At 50.1% G+C, this 24,889-nt stretch overlaps 1 protein-coding gene across 9 annotated transcripts in view; it reads left to right on the top strand.

Moving 5' to 3' along the window:
* The window catches only part of FMNL2 (formin like 2), a 145,384-nt gene that overhangs the window by 109,386 nt on the left and 11,109 nt on the right, over positions 1 to 24,889 (top strand). For 5 of the 9 annotated variants that reach the window (XM_074595583.1, XM_074595580.1, XM_074595585.1 and 2 more), the window contains exons 10-18: positions 8,465 to 8,539; positions 12,387 to 12,497; positions 13,915 to 14,064; positions 15,591 to 15,692; positions 16,593 to 16,908; positions 18,350 to 18,553; positions 19,686 to 19,706; positions 21,788 to 21,912; positions 23,339 to 23,541. In XM_074595583.1, the coding sequence (XP_074451684.1) occupies positions 8,465 to 8,539; positions 12,387 to 12,497; positions 13,915 to 14,064; positions 15,591 to 15,692; positions 16,593 to 16,908; positions 18,350 to 18,553; positions 19,686 to 19,706; positions 21,788 to 21,912; positions 23,339 to 23,541 (1,307 nt within the window). The remainder of the gene's footprint in view (positions 1 to 8,464; positions 8,540 to 12,386; positions 12,498 to 13,914; positions 14,065 to 15,590; positions 15,693 to 16,592; positions 16,909 to 18,349; positions 18,554 to 19,685; positions 19,707 to 21,787; positions 21,913 to 23,338; positions 23,542 to 24,889) is intronic. The other 4 variants (XM_074595586.1, XM_074595584.1, XM_074595588.1 and 1 more) reach the window with 1 other exon arrangement.

Raw genomic sequence — 24,889 nt, forward strand, 5'->3', positions numbered from 1 at the left:
CTCAGGGTGCGTTTTTCTCTCGCTTTTCTCATCGGAGTGCCAAAACCGATGGGAACCTGCCCTGATGGAGGATGGGAACCCAATAACGATGTTATGAGGAGCTGCCCTGATGGAGACACGACTCAGACTCCTCGGGGACCAGCTCCGAGCTGTGCTATGGGTCAGGTTTGCTTCACGGTAAAGTTTCTTATGGTTGTGTGTTCTAGCAAAAGTTACGTGATGCTTTTCACATTATATATCCATATTTATATACATACATATATGTATATATGTGTATATACATACACACCTTTTTTTTAAGGAGCTTTTGCTTGCAGTCAGAGCTGGAGTCTCTCAGCCCATTTGTCTTTAGTTGTAGGAAACATCACTGAGAGAGCCTGGAGGCAAAGGTTTTAGTGCACCGGATATCCCCAGAAATACCTGAATTAGCCTAATTGCAGCCTGGGCTGGGGCAGCATCGCGGGGCGTCCCTGGGAGGGGGGACAGCGAGACCTCCCGTGGTGCCACCACCCGCCAGAAACCCCTTCCTCAGCTCAGAGACCCCACGCTTGGTCGCAGGCTGTCACAGCGTTACCAAGCTAAACGAGGATTCCCCAGGCGCAGAAATAACGTGGCCAGGCAAACTGTGAGCGAGGTCGGGAAATCTGGTGAGAACATCCAGAAATAGAAATAACACCAAAGTTCTTGTTCAACACAATTAAAGCTTGCTGAGGCTCTGAGTGCAGAAAGCTCTTTTCCAACTCACTTGTGGCCTTGCTTCAAAAGTGAGAATTTTTGCGGCATTTCTAGTTAGCGGTTTTATTTACGTGGTTTACATGTTTTTCATTTACTGAAAGCGTAGCAGCCAATAAAGGAATATCTTCAGTAAGTTCACAGATAGGTTGAAAAAAAAAATCACAACCCGACAGCGCTAATGTGATTGCATGATGAAAACAGTTACAAAGAAATTTTGGGGTTTTTTGCAAATATTAATTTCCTCCGCTTTTGTGAAGATCTGAAAATGACAGTTTTTGAATATACTTCACAGTGCTCCGAATTAACATTTTAAGGAGCACAATCTTAGATCCTTATGCAGCTTTTTGTTAATCTCCATTTTAAACATAGGAGAAATTACTTTAATAACAACTAAACATTTCTGGGAAAAGACTGGAGGACTCTACCACACTTTTTTTTTTTCTTCTTTTAAATAAGCACAATGGTAGTTTTAAAACAGATCCAAACCGAGGAGGCAAAAGAATGGACTGGGATCTGCAGCGAGACAGAAAGCCAGCCAGGAATAATCCTGGCTCTCTGCAGGGAACACTTCCTGACTTTGGCTCTCATCCAGCAAAGCAGTTAAATTGCTTATTATACAAGCATATACCAGAATAATTGAATTCGGTGAGGTGAGCGTGTGCTTGTGTGCTTCGCTGTATGGGAAGTAATTATAGTATTTGAAAATAAAACCAGAATTGAGGTGTTTTTCCTAAGGTGAACTATACCTTTCAAGAAACCAGCTTGTTTTGCTCCAAGAAGAAATGCCAAAAAATGAATGGGAATTCAGATAATCCAGAAAACCTTGGGGAAGCTCATTGTCTGGTGGTGATTCCAGCGTCTGAACTTCCTCACATGCTGGGAGAGAAGAGCTGGCCCAACTCGATGGAGACGAGGGGATGAGAAGAAGCGGGGTCCGGCACGCCAGTGCTCCCTCTTGTTTTAGCATTGGTTGAGTTGACTTACGTGATGTTTAGTTGACTTAAGCGTTCGCTGCTCTGAAATACCTGACGGGTATTCCAAGTGCAGGGCAGCCAAGGGATCAGGGCCAGCCAGCGTGGGTTTAGGAAAGGGAGGTCCTGCTTAACCAACCTGATCTCTTTCTATGACCATGTGAGCCACCTTCTGGATGCGGGGAAGGCTGTGAACGTTGTCTGTCTGGACTTTGGTAAGGCCTTTGACACCGTCCCCCACAGCATTCTCCTGGAGAAGCTGGCGAATCATGGCAGAGACAAGTGTACTCTTTGCTGGGTTAAAAACTGGCTGGATGGCCGTGCCCAGAGAGTTGTGATCAATGGGGTGAAATCCTCTTGGCGGCCGGTCACCAGTGGTGTCCCTCAGGGCTCCGTTTTGGGGCTGGTTTTGTTTAATATCTTCATCAATGATCTGGATGAGGGGATTGAGTGCACCCTCAGTAAGTTCGCAGGCGACACCAAACTGGGTGGGAGTGTTGATCTGCTGGAGGGTAGGAAGGCTCTACAGAGGGCCCTGGACAGGCTGGATCCATGGGCCAAGGCCAACTGTGTGAGGTTTAATAAGGCCAAGTGCCGGGTCCTGCATTTTGGTCACAACAACCCCAAGCAACGCTACAGGCTTGGGGCAGAGTGGCTGGAAAGCTGCCCGGCAGAAAAGGACCTGGGGGTGCTGGTGGAGCCAGCTTAACACGAGCCAGCAGTGTGCCCAGGTGGCCAAGAAGGCCAACAGCATCCTGGCTTGTACCAGGAATAGCGTGGCCAGCAGGAGCAGGGAAGTGACCGTGCCTCTGTACTGGGCACTGGTGAGGCCTCACCTCGAGTGCTGTGTCCAGTTCTGGGCCCCTCTGTACAAGAGGGACATTGAGGTGCTGGAGCGTGTCCAGAGGAGAGCGACCAGGCTGGGGAGGGGTCTGGAGACCAGGGCATGTGAGGAGAGGCTGAGGGAGCTGGGCATGTTTAGCTTGGAGAAGAGGAGGCTGAGAGGAGACCTCATTGCCCTCTACAACCACCTGAAAGGAGGGTGTAGAGAGGTGGGTGGTGGCCTCTTCTCCCAGGGGAATAATGACAGGACCAGAGGAAATGGGCTGAAGCTGCGCCAGGGGAGGTTTAGGTTAGATATTAGGAAGAATTACTTTACTGGAAGAGTGGTCAGGCACTGGAACAGCTGCCCAGGGAGGGGGTTGAGTCACCGTCCCTAGAGGTGTTTAAGAAACGTCTAGATGTGGCACTTCAGGGCATGCTCTAGTGGCAGAGATTGTAGGGGTTTTTTTGTGAGTGTATGGTTGGACTCGATGATCTCAAAGGTCCTTTCCAACCATTAAGATTCTATGATTTCTAGGTGAGAATAATCACAATCCCCTCACGTATCGCCCAGTGATTTTAACACCGGATCCATCCGAACGGCCGGGCAGCGAGCTGAGAGGCGGGGGCATGGCCAACGGACCTCATTCTTCACCTCCAGCAGTTTTCACTCGGGCGAAGTGAGACAGTATTGTTCGGCCCTCCCATTTTCACAAGGCTTAATTCGGAGTCATATTTCTCTGTTTGAATAATGAATGGCAGCGCTGAAAAGAGCAGTTCTGGATTGTTCTTACGGGCCATTATAATAACTCTTTGCTAAGGAGAAGCTGTTTGCAAGTGCTGGAAAATGTAAATCCATTTGTTGTCTTTTGCACTGCAGCAATATTTTGAGAGTGCCTTAACCCTGCTGGTAGAGAAGTAAAAGGTATTTTAACCTAGTAAGTATTAAATAACTGTTTACTTAACCGGTAACTTAGGGGAAAACTGATTTTTTTGTTCTGTAGCAAACTGCAAAAATGTCAGCGTGATCAGGCCAAACAAAGTGCTCCTGTGGAGTGCTGCTTGCCCGTGGTGGGATCTGCTGCTGACAGTGGGCTGTTGTGGGGGAGAGAAAGCCAGCATTGTGCCGCCGGACAAGGGAGCACAGACAGGAGAAATGGGTCACAAAGGGTCCCATGAATTTTTGGGTTGCATATCCATCAGGCTCTTTATAACACCACATCCAGCACGGGCTGCGTTTGTCCACACAGAGCGTGTTTGCTGGGAAATTGTGCTGCCGCTTCTCGCTCTCGCAGAACTCGAAAAGTTACTGAAGGAGGAGAGAGCAGCGTAAAACAACCTTTGGGCAACACATGGTTAGATGGTCATTTTAAGGTTTGCGCTGACAGAAAACCCACCTCTAGTGGGAGGTGTCCCTGCCCAGGGCAGGGGGGTTGGAACTAGATGATCTTCAAGGCCCCTTCCAACCCGAACCATTCTATGATTCTATGATCTATAAACAAGTCCTGAATTGCAAAGCCTTTACAGAGGTTTAGGTGGTTTAGATTTGGTCCGTCAGAGAATTGTTTTCCCTGCCTTGAGGTCACCGTTAGCTGCCTTTGCCACGCCAGACCATACTCACCTCCAGTGCAATGAACTCCAAACGATTTCACTTTCTGTATGGAGTTGGGACCACCAGGTGTTACCTGCTGCCTGGCACAGGGGCACTTTGGGAGTTGGTTAATGTCATCATTACAAACGTGTGTTGCTGGCTCAGAGCTGTCATTCCCTCTGCCCCCCCTTTGCTGTCAGACCGGCGCTGGCGTGGAGGCAGTCGCAGGAGGCAATTGCTGTGTCTGGATGGGGCGCTGAGGAGCATCAGTCCTCCAGATGTGGAGGAGATCGCGGTCTGGCAGCTGAGTCTCGTAGTGTGCGTTCTGTACCGTTGGCCAACAAGCTGCAGCTCCAGAGCCTGAAATGCTGCCTGTGTTCGCTGCCATCTCCGTATGGAGCACGCTGTGTTTGCTTGTGGGGAGGTTTAGTTAAGAGCTCCATTCTCCAACAAAAGGAGGTGGTGCGTGTCGTTAGATAACTGTCTGAGGTAGGAGGACGATGGATGTGCTTCGATCAGCACCGATTTTCACTTTCTGCCTGACACTGCACATGAAAACATCTTCAGTTTTTCCAAAGTACCCTTGTGGTGTCTGCCCGGGCTGCCCTTCTTGGAGCATCTTACAGAAATCCAGACGCGTGAGCAGGAGCAACGTGAGGGTTGTTGTAGTTGAACTTTGCTCTTGGGTGGTCTGGATGGGAAGTGTGTGACCTGAGAGCATTGCCAGGTGGATATGGATATAATCGTCACTAAATTTTTCATAACGGATCCTTTTGCTTCCTTATAGTGTTGTATGGTACCTTTGTGAGGAGTTTATACTTCATTAGCACCCAAAGCCTTCCCAAAGAAAGGACCCTTCGTGGGTGGTTCTCCATAAAGCCATATTGTTCTTCTAGAATGACGTGGGCTTAATGCAACCTAAAAAGTTTTTTTTCACAGCCTAAGTAGAGACAGAGTTTTTTTTTATAGCTGTGGTAACCCGTTTAATCTTGCTCCTTACACAGAATAATGCTAATAAAAGAAAGATCAGCCTTTCTTAGACCCAGCCATACTTTCAAATGACAGACCTCGGAAATTTATGCAAATATAAATGGCAACATATGGTTTTATGTGGTGGGATTTGATTTCAGCATTCGTCTTGGACGTGGGCCAATCTTCAGGCTGTAGGCTTCGTCTACAGTTTCACTCTCTTTAATCTTCCAGGGTAAATTATATCATTTCATGAAAGTCAGCTCGCTGTCTCTCGGAGTGCGCGCGGTGCCGGCTCTGACTCATCTGATGATAGTGCGAAATATCCGCGAGCAGCCACCGAAAGCTGCGGCTTGTTGTTGCTTTTCCTCTTGCTATCAGCTGCCGGATCCCAGCCAGCCCGGGCTGCTCGTCCCGGCATCGGCAAGTCTCTGCCGGGGCTGTAGCACTTCGGGTTCTTCCTTAATTTAATTAGTCAGCCATAAATGGCTTGTAGTTGTTTATGTCAGCTTTTCTCATCCATGTGGAACGGTTTACATTAGATTTCCCAGAAATCAGTCCTTCTGGCTTTTATTGTTGAGTGATCGTATGCACCATTGTTACGTTGGTTTCCACAAGACATGTATTTTGTTTAAATCAGCTCCATGTTTTCTGAAGTGGGTACCAGAGAGACACAATTGCTCAGAGCTCAAAGTTGAGATGAGCCTACTTTTTTTTCTTTTGTTATGTTGCCTCTTAACTGTTTTGTGGGGAGGGGAGAGGACGGAGAGTGCTGGAAGGATTTGCAGTTGGTTGAACTGAAATACCATCCTGTTTACTATAGCTGGAAAAGAACGGCTTGGGATAATAACGTAGGGATGGGTGCATCTAAGCAGCCTGCGGTGCGAGTGAAGGAGAGGGTTCCTCGGGTTTGCTTTGAGCGGGAGTTGGATTGGGCCCAGCGTACGCCTCCAAAATCAAATTACATCGGCGGGCAGCTGCTGCCTTTGATCCTCACAGTGCCAGTAGGTTCCTGAAACTCGGCCAGATTCTGGTTTTCTCTTTGGCTCTTCCTGATGGAGGCCGTCCTCTTTGCAGTGTTTGTCTCTTTTCCTCCTGAAGAGCGTGTGGCTGCTGCCTGGAAGCATACGTGTCCCAGGAGGGGCGTATGCCACAGCAGAGCCCTTGGTATGGTGGTGCCCTCGGTGAGAGGGTGGCCAGTAACACGTTCATGGTAAGTGCCCGGAGTAGGTAGCGTTGCTGCATGTTCAGTGAACTTCAGCTTCTTCAGGACAAAGCGATTCCTGGTCCAGCACGCGGAGAGCGAGGGAGCTGGACGGGATGCTGTCATCTGGGGCGGAGATGCTCTGGTCCCCGCCAGAGCGTGCTCATCCCACCTCCCGCTTTTACATGCACGCTTGGGAAACCAGGGTAGTCATGCCAAAATGCCCACGGCAATCACCCTGTTTTCCTAAGGGTGCTCCTGGCCACTTCGGGTTTGAGTTTGGCCGTTTGGTGGCTTTGCAGAGCCTAAGGCTCTTCACCGGTGACGCCAGCTCTTGAGCCACCTGCTGCAAAGCCAGCATGCTGGGAGGCTGGGCAGGGGCTCGCTCGCCCGCCCTCAGTTTTCCTTGGAGCTGCTCTAACTGTCAGCGCTGTGCGTGTGGTGTTTGGGCTTCGATCTCCCAGCAAAGCGATTCCCGACGCTGTAGGAAGGCTTTATGAGGATTATTCCTGAAGAAAAGCCCGAGATTAGACTGCAGATTTACAGCCTGAGGCTGGATGGCCGTGGCTCCCCAAACTCCCCCGTCCTTTCCGTGTCCCGGGGACCTCATCTCTACTAAGCAGAGGGACAGATCGGGCATATTTCACCCCTCACACAACCGCAGGCCAGGCAATACCGGGGAGGAGACTTGCTCCATGCAAGAGCGGGTCTCTGTGGGCTCTGGTTTACTCCATCTTAGACCTTCGTGTGTGTTCTATGGGCCTGGTGGAGCAGCCCATGTGAAGGCATTCAGTGCTTCAACACCACTTGCGTGGCACAGGCTGTAGAGAGAGGCGAGTCCTTTGGCTTTAAGATCATGATAATTTGCTTGACCGACAAGTGTAATCTGGTTTTCGTGAGGGTGCATGCTTTGGTGTTTTAAGTGTGTTTATTCTACCTTCTGAGTCTTGAAGCTTCAGCTGGAAACTTTTAAATACAACTTCAGCAAGTGTTTGTGTGGACTTCAGCACCCTGCCTACCAGAGCTTGTGCAAGCAGGGCATCCCGAGCCTGCACACAGCCCATTAGTTGCAACTTGTGGCCATGAATATTGATGGTAACGTTATCAAATTATTCATCCCAACCAGTGTCCTCGTCCTCTCACAGAGATCCAGTGCCAGCATTCCTATTGACGTCAGGTAGTGACCACTAATAACCTGAATAATAACCCAGTGGTGGCAATTCCGCTTGGGAATGACAGAAGATGTATCACATACACCACAAGTATTTTTATTCAGGCGTAACAGACAGCAGAAAGCGTGGCCAGAGGTCACCCAGCAGTTGCTGGTCACTGCTGACAGTGCTTTGCAGATCTCCTCATCTGCTGGGTTTAGGTCCCACTCAACTCTGTGTGAATTCAGCGAGGTCTGTGCGGTGCCTTAAAAAAAATACCCTGGACGATGCACCACAGAGGGAGGAGCTGCAGTTGCTGGGCAGGGAGGACGGGGAAATGGGTCCATCTCCTGGTGCTCACCTCTGCTCCCTTTTGCTGCCCAACTTATTTAATATTTTGTGATTTTGGTGTGGATTACTCTAGATCATTCGTGTGCTGAGGAAAGTAGGACCGAGCCAGAGAAGCTACTGGGAAGTAATAAGATTTAAACAATATCCTGAGACCTGCTTTATCTTAGATCTTATTTCTCCCTCAAGTTGCGTGTGTTTCCTGCCAACACCCCTGTATTACGGCTCTGTAATTCTGACCAGCTGATAGTTACGCTGGTGTATTTCACTCCTCATTTAGCCGGTGATGATTTTCTTTTTTTCCTCCCTGTAATTTGTTCTCCTTCCTAATTACGTTATATTACAGTGGAAATCCAGTTCTGCACTGTGAAAGAGGACGAATCTTCCTCTAGCATAGCCTGGTGCAACTCTCTTGCTTATGCTTGTACCGTCAGTGGGTGTGATTAGATTTTTTGCAGAAAAGGAGATACAAAGATTTGTGTTATAATTGTACCTGCAGCACGGGTGTTCACCTGTGATTCCTCCACTAGATATGTCATGAAGAAGAATATTTGTAACAGGAGAGGAAACCTGGATGGAGAGGTTTTGAACAAGCAGATAAGCTGCTTTTTAAGTGGTTTTAATACTCTCTTGCAAGCTGTACTTTAACAAATACGTGGTGGTTCTTTTGCAGGTGTGTGGGGAGAAACAGCGCTTTGAGAAGCTGATGGAGCACTTCCGAAATGAAGACAACAATATAGACTTTATGGTGAGTGCCGTTTATCGTCATCAGACTTTGCTTTCAGTGTTTACTGTGGCTGGTCCTGCTGTCGTAGGCAGAGATGAATCTGCCTTCTGATCCTTGGCCTAGAATTACCACAATACAATTTATTTTACATCCCAAACTACATAACGTGCGTTTCATTTTTAGCTTCAGTTCAATTCAGTTATCTGCAAGAAATGCCTTGTACCGTAGTGAAGGTAAGAGGAAAGTCACGTTTTGGCTGGGTGCGCTCGTTCGCTGTGGCAAAGCAGCAGCTTCTGCAATATCGAGATGCGTGTCCTGTCCGTGTGCCAACATCCCCGGAGTCACAGACAGGGAAGTGTGGGAGAGACTCGCTGCAGCTGCCGTCTGGCCTTATCTGCTGATAAATATAGCAGTAGTTTGCACCACTTTTGGTTCCTCAATGTGCATATGCATGATTATTCACCCCATCCACTTCCCCTGGAGCACAAGGGAGAGCGGCGAGGGAGGCGGCTCTGGCTGGCACCCACCCACACCAGCGCCAGCTTGCACGTGGCAGCACGGGAGAGGCAGAGGTCGCGACAGTAAGGATGAGCCAGCTGGTTATGTGTCTGATATCAAAAATAATTCTGCATCCGTGTCTTTAAAGTGAGTGCTGTGCCAAGTCAGTGCTTGTGTCAGAAGTGTAAGAAATTTAAGTCCTACTTTTAAGTAGAACACAAATGCTGGCATGGTCAGTGCTGCTCGTGCCTGATGCCTCAGATCTGACCTGATCCCGTTTTGAGGTGAGAGCAGAGCAGAAGGGCTTTCCTGGCTGGTCTGCCAAGCCCTCTGGTAAGCATCTGTGACACTTTATACTGTTTTAGTGCTGAGCTTTGTGTTGAAGACCTCTTTCTGCCAGGAACTGGGTGTTACAGCAGCCAGTGCGGTGTTGTGATGTTTCCAACACTCCGGTGTCAGTGGCTTGCAGCCCCAATGGCCAGGGCAGGCTCACATCCTTGAGGGGACAGCAGAATAAAAAGGAGGTGGTGTGAGGGAGACAGGATGGCCTCTTTCTTGTATTTAAAAAGAAAAAAAAACAATTTACAGCGATCCCTGCAATTCTACTGAAGTTAGCAAGCTGCTCTCAGTAGCTCTGGCGTGTTACAGGTGGTTTTGTTCCTTATTACTGCAGTCCCAGAAAGGACACGTTGGTCGTCACAGTATGCATTAGGTATTCTCAGACGTACGTACAGTTTAGTCTGGAATTTAACAGAAAGGTTTGTCAGTCCTCAACACCCGAGTCAGGCGTTTTTCCCGTGCTCGCAGGGAGGGATGATCGTTTTTGGGGAGCGGGAGAGTCGCACAGCTCCGCACAGCCTGGAAGCAAGACGGTGGCAGCAGCCTTGCCGTGAGCTATGGAATTTGTCCACTTTTTTTAAAAAAAATCATCCCTCATCTTTATTTAAGCTATGATGTAGGGGTGTAGTAGGGAATATGCATCTGAGTGTGTGTCCGTACAAGCTCGATGAGTTGTGAATATTTAGATGGCCTCTTAGAAACTTCCGTGGTCCTCTCAGGGATGAAGGTAGTACTGAAATTTGCTTGAAAAAGGTTAAATTGTTTTTTTTCAGGACTTGCCCAAATACTAATAAAATCTACATCTTTGGGCTGCTTCCACCGACTGGGGGCTTGACTATATGACAAGACTAAAGCTAGGAGAGAGAGCTCATGTCAAACGGTTTGGCTGATCAGCTCGTTTGTCACCATCTGTCCCTAACGAGCTCCACGGGACCCTGCCTGCTGGCTCGCTCCGTCCTGGCGCTGCAGGAGCCCAGGGAAGGCGTCCCTCCGTTCCGCAGGACGGGATAAAATGGGTGCTGGAGCCCAGGCTCCCGGACTTAACGTTAAAGCTCAAGTAATTCCAGGAGTTGCAAGGACTGAAGATAAACAACTGTTTCTGCAGGACCGGGCTTTCCCGTTGCCCTAAATGGAGAAGGCGAGATGTCTGGGAAGCTGAAGATGGAAGGGGCTGCGGTTAATTGCACGCATCGACAGGGAGGAAAGAGCACCAAAAAGGCAGAAGTATTTTAGAGAAGGTTCCTGTTGTTGACATTGACTGACTTCATTTTAAAAGCAACTCTCTCAGATTAGTTTTCTTTGACTTGAAAAATTCCTTAGTTGTGTATGTAAGGATCTGAGAAAGGAAATGAGAATTTGGCCTTAATGCAGCAAGAGCCAAAGCAAGTACAACAAAAGCGCTTTTGAAAATAGGGGAATTTGGCTCCAGGTGATAGGACAGGACAGCAGGGCTCAGCTGGCGAAGGCCGGTACCAGCACTAGGAAGAACCAGCGTTTGCCACAGGAACTGGAAAGAGTCCTGCAAAGACTCGAAACGTGAAGTTCAGTTTTCAGCTGCCTAGATCAGGTTGTTTGTGTAAGATATGGGTACGCACCAAGAGGTGGGGATGAGGCATTGCAGGAGCTCCTGGGTGAGTCTTTAGACCATCTTCCTTCCTCTCTTCCTTAGAGTTAGCCCTGCTTTCAGTCTCACAACTTTGCGTTATCTAGGGTTAAAGTCACTTTGGAAACAGCCGGTCAAGGTCTACTTGGGAAGATGTAGCTGACAGGTTTTGACTGACCTTTGTTGTGTCCCTCTGGTTCCTGTTTCTCCAAAGCCAGGCAGTACCAGGCAGTTAAGCTGGGAAAGGTTTTATGGCAGCTCAGCGGCTGCTGGGACCTCCAGCTGGAAGGAGCAGCCTGGGACAACCCGGCCAGACGTGTAGCCAAAGGCCACCATGCAGCAGGTGCCTGCCCCCAGGTTTATCCTCTGGGCCCTGGAGCAGATCACAGAGAACTGGCCAATTTCCTGTAGCAAACTGGGGATCCAGAGAGCGGCCTTCAGCTCTGTCTGCCCACAGAATGACCCAGAGATGTGGGGTCTCCTGGAGGCTGGTCCTGTGGCTAAAATCTAGTTGCTTCAATTTTATCTTCTCAGATTTGCTCTAGAAATCTGGGAAATATCTCAGTAGATGCTGAGAAGCTCATATTAGCCCTGTCACAGTGTTGCTAGCAGGATAGGCTTTTGTCATTGAGAAACCCAGCAAGGACTAGGCAAAGCCTTTCTTAAAGCAGCTCAGAAGGTGACAGACGTGGTCATCTGTGAGCTCAAAGAGGGCTGGGGTACTTCTGCAGAGCAGAGTTTGGCCGTGCCTTACATTCAAGTAAAGGGCAAACAAACCTTTTGGGTTTTGTAGCCCAATTCCTGCCGCTCTGCAGGAGGTTTCCCCACCAGTCCTTCTGCTCGCGACCTGCTTCGCTTGAGAGACTTTTCCTTTTCTTTGTTGTGTTGGGACATGTTTGGATGCCAACTCCTATGATCTGGTCCCTTGTTCACTTACCAAACCACAGCTTTGGAAATATGCTTTCTGCAAACAACAAAGCGCCTTTTGTGAAAGTCCTGTTTCCTAAGCTAGGGCTTCCCGTTGCAAAATCAATCTCACTTTTACAGGCCATTTCAGAAACAGCATTGTTTTCTTAAGAGCTTGTGTGCTTGTACAATGTCTGGCCGTGCGAGCTGGCATGGAAAGCCTTTACCGGCACGCAATAAAGGTAGACTCTGCAGACATGACTTAATTTCTGGAACCCGTGTTTGCCTTTATCACAGCAGACGAATGCCCCATTAAGCCCAAATCCAGCACCGCCCTGGAAAAAAGCTGCAGAATAGCGGATTGTGGTTTCCCCTCGTAGTAACCGCAAGGAAATGTGGTCGTTCGCTGTGCCTGACCCATGGGGTCCCGGGACAGCCCGCTCCGACCCTGCGCTGGGGCTTTCGGGGCGCAGCCGGGGCCACACCGTCGCCTCCTCTCACGTGCAGCGCTTCTCCTTGCAGGTGGCCTGCATGCAGTTCATCAACATCGTTGTCCACTCGGTGGAGGACATGAACTTCAGAGTCCACCTGCAGTACGAATTTACAAAGCTGGGCCTGGATGAGTACCTGGATGTGAGTAGCACCTGGGTCCCCCCCTGCCTCGCAGCGTGGGGCTGCTTGCCTGGCTGGGCCGGCCTCTGCCTGGGGCTGCAGGATGGGCTTGGAGCGTCCTGTGGCCATGGAGGCTCCATGCCACGTCCCCCAGGGCTGCTCAGCCTTAAACATCCTCAAACCCCCTCACCCAAGAGCTTTTGGGAGGGCAGAGCAGGGTTGTCCATGGGGCTTTGAGCAGCCAGGTCTCTAGTGGGAGGTGTCCCAGCCCCTGGCAGGGGGTTGGAACGAGAAGATCTTTAAGGTCCCTTCCAACCCAAACCATTCTATGATTCTATAGTCTCTGCTAAAAATGCAGTGCCTTGGCCGCTGACAGGGGGCTGTGGCCTGGAGCCACCCCTGCAGAAGAAAAATCAGCTGCAGCTAACTGCAATTACACACTGGGAGCTAAATTTGTAGCTTCGCCGTATAACAAAGGGAGGATGAACCGCAGTCGTCCTCGCCCGCGCCACGTCCCCGACCTCCAGCCACAGGCCTCGTGTTGGCCTTGGCGCAGGTGCTGCTGGGGACCCCTCTGTCTCCACAGGGAAAAATCCTCCTTTGAGTTTTCTCCTGACAGCCAGGCGTTTTCTGGCGTCCTGTGGGAAACGCTCTCTTTGAGAAGAAAGCTGCTTTTATATTTCCCCTTTTCTATTTTTCAGTCTCTCCCTGTGCTCTCTTGGGAGCACACACATGAAAACGGGGCTCGTGTTGACGAGGGGTTGATTTGTCCCTGCTGGCTTCTGTATCCGGGAGACGGGTTTTTGCTGTCTGCAAGAAGTATTTGTACATGGCGATACTGAGCATGGGGCTGTTTGGGGTCCCGGGGGGGCACAGACCCTGCAGCCCATCGGGAACAGGCAGAGCGGTTCAAAGCCTGCTCTGATGTTAGCTTTGGAGATAAAACACCCTCATTTTGAAATGAGCAAACCCAGCGCGAGGCCAGCCAGAGCAATGGGAGGATTTGCTGCGGGCCACGCCGGCTGCTTCCAACCCAAACACAAGAGATGGCCTCACTTCTGCCTGCCGGCCACTGAGCTGGTGGCCACCACAGGCAGCAGCTGGGTTGTCCCCACCAGCCTCGCACCATCCCAGCGCCAGGTGGTGGATTCAGAGCTTGCCACGGTCCAGCAGCAAGCACAGAGGAAAGCACTAGTGTCCTCTGTAGTCACAAAAGATAAGATGCTGCTTAGCTTTATTTGGAACCTCTGGATGTTTGGTCTTAAAACATGACTATTTGTCACTTTAGACCCCAGCTAATGTTAAAATGGGAAGTGTTTTGCTGGGTGATGGAAGCGGCCAGAGCTCCCACTGCTCTCCCACCCTGTTTGCTGTCTGGCCCTCCTGCTGGGACGGGCAGGCCGTGCCGAGTGACACCCTCGTCTTCTTGGATTTGCAGAAACTCAAGCACACGGAGAGCGACAAACTGCAGGTGCAAATTCAAGCTTACCTGGATAACGTTTTTGATGTGGGAGCTCTACTGGAGGATGCCGAAACCAAGAATGCAGCCCTGGAAAGAGTGGAAGAACTGGAAGAAAACATTTCCCATGTTAGTACCACACTTTGTCACCTTTGTCTCTGAAGCAGTGGGGAGCCTGCTCTGCCCCTGGGCTTTGCCACTGCCCGTTTCGGGAGGTGGAAGCACAGGGGTGAGGTTTGCTTAGAAAAAAGCGTTAAGACTACTGTGTTTTGGGGGAATAATTGGCAAATGAAGGAATTTGGGAGGTCTCGGGCAGGTAGACTTCCTGGGTGCTTTCATGCTGTATTTTGAACCTCATATTCTGCATGTTTTAGTTAATGGGTGTTCCAGGTGGAGTCACTTGGTGCCTGGAGCCTCTGCACAGAGTTACCTTATGAGCTGGGAAAACTGATTTATATCAAAATTGCAAATTGCTCAGCAGTGCAGTGCTGGTAAATAGAGCCGATAACCATCCTGTCCCTGTCTGAAAACACATTACTGGGCTCAAGAGGGAAGGGACTGGAAAATAACGCTGTGCGGATACTCGGGTGTTTGCTCAATTCAGTGTTTGCTTAAGGCTTTTCTGTCCCGTACCTTCTTGGCGTCAATTACTTTAGTCCAGAAAACATGGCTTGGCTGTTTTAAAATCAAAGTGTTTTTCCACACTTAAAAAAAATCATAAAAGCGTCATCATTCTCTTACCCTTCCTATGCCATCACTTAGAATAAATATGTTCTTAAAAACACTTGCTATGCAATATTCGCCCCTCTGAGGTGCCCTTCAGCTGGAGACAAGTGGCTCGGTACAAGTGGCACTGTTCGCTTCCCAAATCGACTCCTTTTAGCTGTTCAGAAACTTCATGGCTTACTCCGGTGGCAAATTTTGAAGGGCTCACTTCTGATCTCTTGTTACACAAACTAGATTCATCCCAGGAGTATGGACATAATTTTCTGTCATGTGTTGACAGAAATACTAATAATAGAATTGCAGAAGTTTTATCTCAAAACCAGCAACTAGTGCCACCTCACCACCTCTGCAGCCTCGCCTGGGTCGGCGTGGTTGGTGGTGATGGAAAAAGCCAACGAGAACTGTAGGGCATTCAGATCTCAGGTTTGTGGGGCTGGCAAAAAATAAATCAAAAGACCATGGGGGGAAAAAGAATAAACCGATTCATTCATTCCTGATCAAATTAGCCTCTTTGTGAGAGGTGATATTTATGGGTTCCACCATTTCAGCGTCGGTTGGTTTTGCAACAGTGCCACTGTTACGTTCTGTGGGCTTTCAGATCAGACTGAGTGTGTATGAAAATAATTGCATTTTAAGTGCTTTATTGTAGATTAGGTTCTTCACCTGGACAGGTTCACAGCTACACGCCGGCTGGGTTACTGCTGGTGATAGCTGAAGGGTGACATTCATCATCAGAGAAACCTTCATCAGGGCACTTAGTGCCCCCCGACCGCATGCAGGAACCCTCTTTCTTTCCAAAGAAAGACTTAGGGTTTGGTGGAATATCACTAATTTACTACGTACCACTGATCCAACTAGCCTTCCTGACATTTCAGTTGAGAAAACTACTGTTTTCTACTTATATCATCGGTTTCTTTTTTGAATTATAGTTATCTGAAAAACTCCAAGATACGGAGAATGAAGCCATGGCGAAGATCGTGGAACTGGAAAAACAACTTATGCAAAGAAACAAAGAACTGGATGTGATTCGGGTGAGTGCGATGGGAAAGCCTTGGCTGGGTGCCGCGCTGCAGGGGAGCGATCTCCTGTGCGCTTGGTGTATGGGAGGTAATGACTCAACGGGCAAGGGACTCCTGTTAGCTTCCTAAATTTGAACCCGGGACAGATTTCAAGTAGAATCACTAGTGTGTGCACTCAAAGATGGGCATAAAACTCTTTGAACATGTCAGCAAATCAGTGAGTGGGACAGGTACATCTTATCGCTCAGGTCTGTAGCATCTCTGTTTGGAGCTTTTCATGTGTGGTTGGCTGTGGAGCGGCGTTGGGGGTGGACGTGGAGTGCTTCAGGCTTGGGCCGCGCCGCAGCAGGATGGGAGCCAGTGCCCTGTCTCCATGCTGTCAAGCGCAGACGGCTTTCTCTGCACAGTCCAACCTTGTTACCTCTTGGTGTACAAACTTAGTAACAAAAATTATTAGTATAATATTAACTTCAGCCTAAACGTTGTCCCAACATGGGGCAGTTCTCCCCTCTGTATCAGGAGCTCTGTTCCTGCTTCCCTTCACAGGCCAACATCTACTCATAGGTAAAGCACCCATCAGATACTCTCTGTTAAAGTCACAATCGAGGTGGCATACCTCCACTGTATGTTTAAGACTAGCGTTAAGAAATGGGAGACATCATGGAAAAGCGCTGGTAGGAAATTGTGCTCCCCCAGGCATTGGTGCCCACAGGTGAGATTTCTCAGTACTAGCTTGGGAAAAACACCAAATTAATTCTTCCTCGCCAACAAAGACACGTGGTTTGCATCAAAGCTCATTGTAAGATAGTGCCTGGTGCAGTGACCATCCCGTGTCAGCCTGTTCCATTTCTGGTATTGCTGTTCTGTTTTGCGAGTACAAGTGCAAACTCCTTGTTTCTGCATCGCTCTCAGGAAATCTACAAAGATGCAAATACCCAGGTTCACACCTTGAGAAAAATGGTGAAAGAAAAAGAAGAAGCCATCCAGCGACAATCAACGCTGGAGAAAAAGATCCATGAACTGGAGAAGCAGGGAACCATTAAGATCCAGAAGAAAGGTGATGGTGACATCTCTATCCTCCCTGTTGCTCTGGCCTCTGGGATGGTGCCGGCAGGGTCAGAGGCTGTGGCTGGCACGTGTGTTGCACCGGTTGCTGGAGCTGCATCTTCAGTACCATTGCCACCACCTCCGCCACCATTACCCGCCTTAGCAGCGGCATCTGAGGCAGGTAAGAAGCATTTTGTCCCTGAGACATGGTCTGGCTGGGAGCTGGAGGTGGAGTTTGTTGTGCTGGGGACAGTCCCAGCAGTCTTACACTGACAAAACCACCTTCAGTTGTAATGAGCCTGCAGGTCGCAGCCTGTTGGAGCATCCAAGGATGCTGAGGTCCCCAGCACTCTCACTCGTGGGTGGTTCCCGTGCTTGTCTGATCCATTTCTGAGCCCTTCAGTTGACAGGAAAAAAAAAAGCTTCTTTCATTAGCATGGTTTCCTCCCATGTTAATGCACTGAAGTACTTTGGTGAAGGGTCCAGCAAATGCTAGGGCCAGTGTAGAGTCTAGTTGGAGGTCAGTGAGGAGTGGTGTTCCCCAGGGGTCAGTACTGGGTCCAGTCCTCTTCAATATATTCATCAATGACCTGGACGAGGGGATAGAGTGCACCCTCAGCAAGTTTGCTGGTGACACAAAGCTGGGGGGGGTGGCTGACACACCGGAAGGCTGTGCCACCATCCAGAGAGACCTGGACAGGCTGGAGAGTTGGGCGGAGAGAAACCTTATGAAATTCAATAAGGGCAAGTGTAGGGTGCTGCACCTGGGGAGGAATAACCCCATGCACCAGGACAGGTTGGGGGTGACCTGCTGGAGAGCAGCTCAGCTGAAAGAGACCTGGGAGTCCTGGTGGACAACAGGATGCCCATGAGCCAGCAATGTGCCCTTGTGGCCAAGGCAGCCAATGGCATCCTGGGGGGTATCAAGAGGAGTGTGGCCAGCAGGTGGAGGGAAGTCATCCTCCTCCTCTGCTCTGCCTCGGTGAGGCTGTATCTGGAGTACTGTGTCCAGTTCTGGGCTCCCCAGTTCCAGAAGGACAGGGAACTGCTGGAGAGGGGACAGCAGAGAGTTACCAAGATGCTGAGGGGACTGGAACACCTCTCTTATGAAGAAAGGCTGAGGGATTTGGGTCTCTTCAGTCTGGAAAAAGGATGACTGAGGGGGGATCTTATCAATGCTTATAAATACTTAAAGGGTGGGTGTCAGGAGGATGGGGCCAGGCTCTTCTTAGTGGTGCCCAGGGACAGGACAAGGGGTAACGGGCACAAACTTGACCATAGGAAGTTTCACCTAAACACGAGGAGGAACTTCTTTACCCTGAGGTTGGCAGAGCCCTGGCACAGGCTGCCCAGAGAGGTGGTGGAGTCTCCGTCTCTGGAGACATTCAAACCCGCCTGGACGCGTTCCTGTGCCACCTGCTCTGGGTGACCCTGCTTTGGCAGGGGGTTGGACGGGATGATCTCCAGAGGGCCCTTCCAACCCTATGATTCTATGATTCTATATTGGTGGAGAGGAGGTGTATAGTGGGGGACAAGGTGGATGCTGTGACTTCTTCTGCACGTGCTTCTGATGTTTTGGTCAGTGTTTGACGATTATACCTCGTCTTTCCTTCATTTCATAGTGCAAAACGGTCCTGTGTCGGTGCCGATGCCACCTCCACCACCGCCTCCACCGCCACCTCCACCACCACCGCCGCCGCCTCCTCTCCCAGGTCCATCTTTGGAGACGGCTCCTGCGGCTCCACTGCCCCCACCGCCCCCGCCCTCGGCACCCCCCCTGCCCGGGACAGCCTCTCCCACCGTGGTCTTCAACTCAGGGCTTGCAGGTAGAACACCCGTGCGTCTCCTCGGCACATCGGCTAGAGCAGGCAGGCTTCGGGGGTGGGACTTCATTACTTAATCGCCTAAATAACACCCATTATCTCTTAGCGGTATTATACTTAGAGGGCGTTATAAAAGGAAAGAGCGTTTATCAACCAAATGCTTTTGGTTTGGTCTGGAAGAGATGGTTTCTTCAGTGAAACTAAAGCCACTGCCAAAAATATTTTTCAAACATGATCATTTTTGGCTTTAAGCAAACAAAATACGGTTTTGAAAGAAACGCAAAGCTTCATGGTTTTGATTTCTTCTGAGAACTTGATGAAGAAATATCTGCGCAAAAAAATGGCACACTTTTTGTCGTTTTTTGGGAGGAAGAAAAATTTACTGACTGTCTTTAATCATGTTTTTATGCACTCTCTGACATATGCCAAGCAAGTAAATGCTAATTGGTATCATGCCGCTCCCCCCCCAGGAAATCTCAAGAGCATGATATGAGTCCAGAAAGAGAGACAGAGGAGCTCTGATTAATAGCTTTTTTTTTTCTTTTTTTGAAAACTGATTAAGTATTCCAGCCTTTAAAGTTTCTTCTGAAAGTGAAAAGCATCATGGAACTGGGGGGTCCCAGAGCGTATTACAAAAAAAAAAGAGAGAGTAGAACAGGCGCGACCCAGCTGAGGTTCTGGGCTCATCCCTCCCGGGGGGTTTGGCCGAGCAAAACCTGGTCCTGCGGCGTGCGGTGCAGAGTGGCAGCGGTGCAGGATGTGGCCGTGGTGGTCTCGTCCTTAGCCCGCTGTCGTGGCGGTATTAATTGGGGATGGGAGGAGCGGAGCAAGCCCTGCTTCCGCGCGTGGCTCCTCGGAGCTGCACCGACGGCAGGCGCAAGCCCCCGTGGCCGAGCTCCTCGCCAAGTGCTTGGGGGAGATGCCCAAGGGCGGGTGGGATGGATGTGTTGTTCTGCCCTGGGTTAGGAGAGGGAAGGAGAGTGCAAGCACCTTTTCTTGATAAAATAGCTGCGCAGAAAGGAGCCTTTCTAGGGCAGGAACCTTCTGGATCAGAGGGGAGTCGATGAAATAACAAATTTTGCTTTTCTGACCATTACTAACATTTTTTTCTCTATTCTTTCTGCTTCCTGGTAAGATGGGCCAATCAAGCTCTTCTGTAGGTTGCTTTCTGCTAAGTATTTACCCCCCCGCCCCGTGTTTCCCTCTGTGCTGTGCCCCTGTGTGTGCCCGTGGGGCGAGGGGGGGGCGGTGGGGAGGGGGGAGGCCGCAGCACGCAGTCGCTGGGGGCTGCTGCCAGCCACCCGGGAGGCCCTGGTTCAGCAAAGCACTTCAGCAAGGAATTAAGACGCGTGGTTTCTTTAGAGCCGTCCCCACTGCGGCATGGCTCCCGGGGACGTCACCTCGCCAGGGCTCTGTAACAGAGGAGGAAGGGAAATTTTAAGAGATTTTGATCAGGGACTGGCCAATGAAGCAGTTAGCTTCCTCTCCTGTCCTGAAATAACCCAGCAGCAGTTAATAATCTACTCTAATGTATGCGCAAGTGGAAAATGGTTTTTTTTTAATGGGTATTTCAGATGGAAAAAGCTATTTTTTTTTTTTATTTTAGGAATTATTTTGAAGAAACCACATTAATTAAGCAGAGAGTAAAACTGTTTAGTTTAGATGAGCAAAAGCTGATCACGTGTGCTCATGTCTTTCAGTTGGATAAATATAATTCTCAAAATGCACAGCTGAACGTTGTGTATGTTCCCTGTTACTCACTTACGGTTCTTTGTTCTGAGCAAATACTCTAACCAGTCATTTATTCTCTGTGATGTCCCTGCACAATGAGCACGAGCACGAAAGGGACATGACACCCAACTCGGTTCTTGTTTTAGAAGTGGAATGACAAAGTGACAGAAATGTTTTCAGCGTTTGCCCAACTCCGGTGCGCAACAGGACTGTCCCCTGAAATAGGTGACCTCTTTCCTATCAAAAACATACATACAGAATGGTTAGGGGAAATTAAAATAATTATTTGCTCAAGTGCTTTGCAACCTGGGAACCCAGCCATCTTCTGAAACCAAGGGGGGAGAATCTAGCATCTCTGCAGAGCATGGACTGCGGAGTGAGATTGCTCTTGCTTCGGGTGCAGGGTAGGCAGAGTCCGGAGCAAACACCGGGCTGAACCAAAGCGAAGGAGATCCCTCCTCGGCCGGGGGCAGCGGTGACCCTGTGTCCCGGGGCTGTCCCCTGCACCCCTCTGCCACTGACCCCACGCTCCTTCTTCCAGCACTGGAGGGGAAGGACCAGGGTTTCTGTTTCACGTTTGCAGCTTGGAAAGAAACCATTTATTTTCTAAGCAATTCGGGAGCAAAATGTTGGTTGATCACATCAGTGATTTTGTAGCAACTAACAACTTGGTGTTTACATCAAGATACAAAGAAATGAGAACTGAATTACAGAAATTATTCATGTACCTGTTAGGAATAGGAATAGAAAAGTGTTGTTTTCCTTGCTCCAGTATTCCGTTTTTGTACTCTGTTCAGACATTAATGAGAGCGGTCAGTCTTCATTTTCGTAGCTTCTCTGTGTAAGTTACTAACTCGTTCGCTGGTTCTGCACAGCACAAGAAGATTAAACCTGTTACTTCAACCATGTTAAAGCTCACCGCGCTGCAGCCCACCCCCTTTTGCTTAAAAAGACAAACCTGGGGAGAAGCAGCACTGCCCCCTCGCAGCAGGCATTGGGAGGGCCCATTCCCTCTACCGGAACCTTGGGAAAGGGGTTTTTTTCCTTCTTGTCACTTATTGTGCATTGAGTGTTGTGACACAGATGACAGACCAGCTGTGCGTGGCTCTGCACCAGCTCGCACCAGGGTGGGCTCTGCAGCCAGCAGGACAGGGTTAAATTCGACCACTCTCTCCGTTTTCTTTAGCATTTAAAAATAGCCTGGGCTTTTAAATCAATCCAGACACCATGCCGTAATAAAGTAATAACACATTTCCTTTAGTGAGGTTTTCACAGCCTCTGGCGTTGGGTGCCGTTCTGCAGAGGCTGGGGGTTGGATGGAAGCATCTCGGTTCTCTTTGCCTGGCAGGGCAGCACGATTTTTCCAGGCTTTCCAGTGTGATAATTTAGCTCTGGCCAGTTTTTCCCCCAGTGCTGAAATGCCGACTCGAAAGCTGCAGTCTGGGCGCGCGGGGTGTTTTTCAGCGGTTGGGGAATTTGTCATTTCCTCTCCTCTGCTGTCTTTAGCTGTGAAAATCAAGAAGCCGATCAAGACCAAGTTCCGCATGCCGGTGTTCAACTGGGTCGCCCTCAAACCCAACCAGATCAATGGGACGGTCTTCAACGAAATAGATGACGAAAGGATCCTAGAGGTATGAGTGCTGCTTGCTGCCTCCTGCCTCCCACTTCTGTCCATAACACAAGTGAATATCAGTCTTTGCAGGGATAAGTTGCAGGAATTATTTAGGCAAACAGCTCATCCAGTGACCCCTGGTAGCCAGTAGGTTCAGCGTAAGCACCTTGGTTGAGAATTAGGGATGGTAGCTGGTGGTATTGATTATAAAGGGTACGTACCCGTTATGTGCATTTGTTTCATAGAATCACAGAATGGTTGGAGTTGGAAGGGACCTTAAGGATCATCCAATTCCAACCCCTGTGCCCTGGGCAGGGACACCTCCCCCTAGATCAGGTTGCTCAAAGCCCCGTCCAACCTGGCCTTGACCTCCAGGGAAGGGGCATCTAATCTCAGTCTCCCGTCTTGCAGTGTAAAGCCCTTCCCCCTCGTCCCATGGCTCCCCTCCCTGCTCCAGAGTCCCTCCCCAGATTTCCTGGAGCCCCTTGAGGGCCTGGAAGGGGCTGGAAGGTCTCCGCGGAGCCTTCTCTTCTCCAGGCTGAACCCCCCCAGCTCTCTCAGCCTGTCCTCCCAGCAGAGGGGCTCCAGCCCTCCCAGCATCTCCGGGGCCTCCTCTGGCCCCGCTCCAACAGCTCCGTGTCCTTCTGCTGTTGGTGCCCCAGAGCTGGAGGCAGCGCTGCAGGGGGGTCTCACAGAGCGGGGCAGAGGGGCAGAATCCCCCCCTGGCCCTGCTGCCCACGCTGCTGGGGATGAGCCCAGGCTGCGGGGGGTTCTGGGCTGCCAGTGTGCATTGCTGGCTCATGTTGAGCTTCTCACCCACCAGCCCCCCCAAGTCCTTCTCCTCAGGGCTGCTCTCCAGCCATTCTCCACCCAGCCTGGATTTGTGCTTGGGATTGCCCCAACCCACGTGCAGGACCTTGTACTTGGCCTTGTTGAACCTCATGAGGTTGGCATGTGCCCGCCTCTCCAGCCTGTCCAGGTCCCTCGGGACAGCATCCCTTCCCTCCAGCATTTAAAACAGATCAGCCAAGATGAGGAAGATGCATTTTTCCTAGCCTAAAATTGCTGGTCCGGTCTGGAGGAGTTGGGCTTGGGTGGGTGGCTGCGTGCCAGGCAAGGAAGCCTAAAGCAGCACCGAGCGGAGCGGAGCACGCGGGTCGTGCATGCTCCCCGTGCCCTGGAGAGGCACGTGGCTGGATAAAGCCTGAGCGCTAATATTGGCATTTTCCTTCTGAACTTCTGAACGTGTATGGGGCTGTTGGGGGCGGAGGCCAGATTTCCCAATCACTAACTGGGGAGCACTTGTTCGTTAGATCCTGCAGCCCGTGATCCAAGTTCTCTGCTGTAGTCGCAGCGTCGCAGGGTTTGTACTGCAGTTGTGGCCCGGGCAGCGCGGGTTTTAGTGTTTGCTGCAGGAGGGATAAATCATTTTCTTTCCTTTTTAGGATTTAAATGTGGATGAATTTGAAGAAATATTCAAAACAAAAGCCCAAGGTCCAGCCATTGATCTTACTTCAAGCAAGCAGAAGATAACTCAGAAAGGGTCAAACAAAGTCACATTACTGGATGCCAACAGGGCCAAAAATCTTGCCATTACTTTAAGAAAAGCTGGAAAGACAGCAGACGAAATATGCAAAGCTATTCACGTGTAAGTAAAACACTTGTCAGCAAAGAAATCATGTTTAAGATTTACTGTGATTTTGGGAAGTGGAATGGTTTTGAATTGGCAGTTGATGTAAATGTTTTTGCATCTGGAAAAAATCCAGGAGTAAGGATGGAGCCCTTCTGAATTCCCAGAAATCAGATTCCCTTGAACTAAAATAAAAAACTTGCAGTTTTATGTTGCTGTATCACTATTTAGGCTTAACAAGTTAACACTTCTTATATTAAAGAAGGTAATTCGTGTGTATCCACAGCGTGCCATTGCATACTGCATCTCTCGTCCTGTTTGTAAGGTGCTTTGTGGTACAATGAACACGCCAAAGCCAGAGTATCAGGAAGAGACAACTATTTTAGTTTGCTCCATAAAGCATGACTTCAGTCTGAGTGCACTGCAAGGGCTTTGCACAGAATTAGGTTTATGTAGTGGCCCCAGGCAGTGCCAAACCCCAGTGTGATGCTGGTGTGCCCCAGGTACGCGGCAGACCCAGGAGCGCTGGGTCCCTTCGGGCTGGGGAGGAGGGTGACCTGAACCTGCTGCCCACTGAGGCAGGCTCAGCAGCTGGGGTTTGCAGGGCTCCGGACTAATTAACTAAAGCTACTATTTGCTCCTCCCCACATATCTTCTCTGATAAGAGGTGAGGCCATGGAGGGGTGGGGGGAATGACCATGTCTTTGAAAACAGAAACAAGGTGCCCAGCGGCACCATTCACAGCAGCACAGTGACCTTCTTCACATCTTCATGTGCAGGACTGTGCCCCCCACCCCCAGCTAGGGCAGCACGAGCAGGAGTACGCTCAGAGCATCTTTATAATTTCTCATTGTTACCGGCTCAGGCTCATGTGTAGCTGGGCAGTGTATGAATCACAGAACCACAGAGCAGCAGGGGTTGGACGGTACCTCTGGAGATCATCTGGTCCCAGCCCCTGCCAGAGCAGGGTCCCCCAGAGCCGTCGGGCAGGAACGCGTCCAGGCGGGTTTGGGATCTCTGCAGAGCAGGAGACTCCACACCTCTCTGGGCAGCCTGGGCCAGGGCTCGGGCACCCTCCCAGGAAAGGAGTTTTCCCTCCTGTGGGGCTGGAAGTTCCCGTGTCCCGGTTTGTGCCCGTTGCCCCTTGTCCTGTGCGCGGGCACCACTGAGAAGAGTCTGGCCCCACGCTCTTGCCCCCCGCCCTGTAGCTGTGGCTGGGCATTGAGGAGATCCCTCTCAGGCTGCTCCTCTCCAGCGGAACAGCCCCAGGGCTCTCCGCCTGTCCTCAGCACAGAGATGCTCCGCTCCCTCAGCATCTCCGCAGCCTCCGCCGGACTCTCTCCAGCAGTTCCCCGTCCTTCTGGAA

This window comes from Larus michahellis, chromosome 7 (genome assembly GCF_964199755.1).
Source record: "Larus michahellis chromosome 7, bLarMic1.1, whole genome shotgun sequence".
Taxonomy (NCBI): Eukaryota; Metazoa; Chordata; class Aves; order Charadriiformes; family Laridae; genus Larus; species Larus michahellis.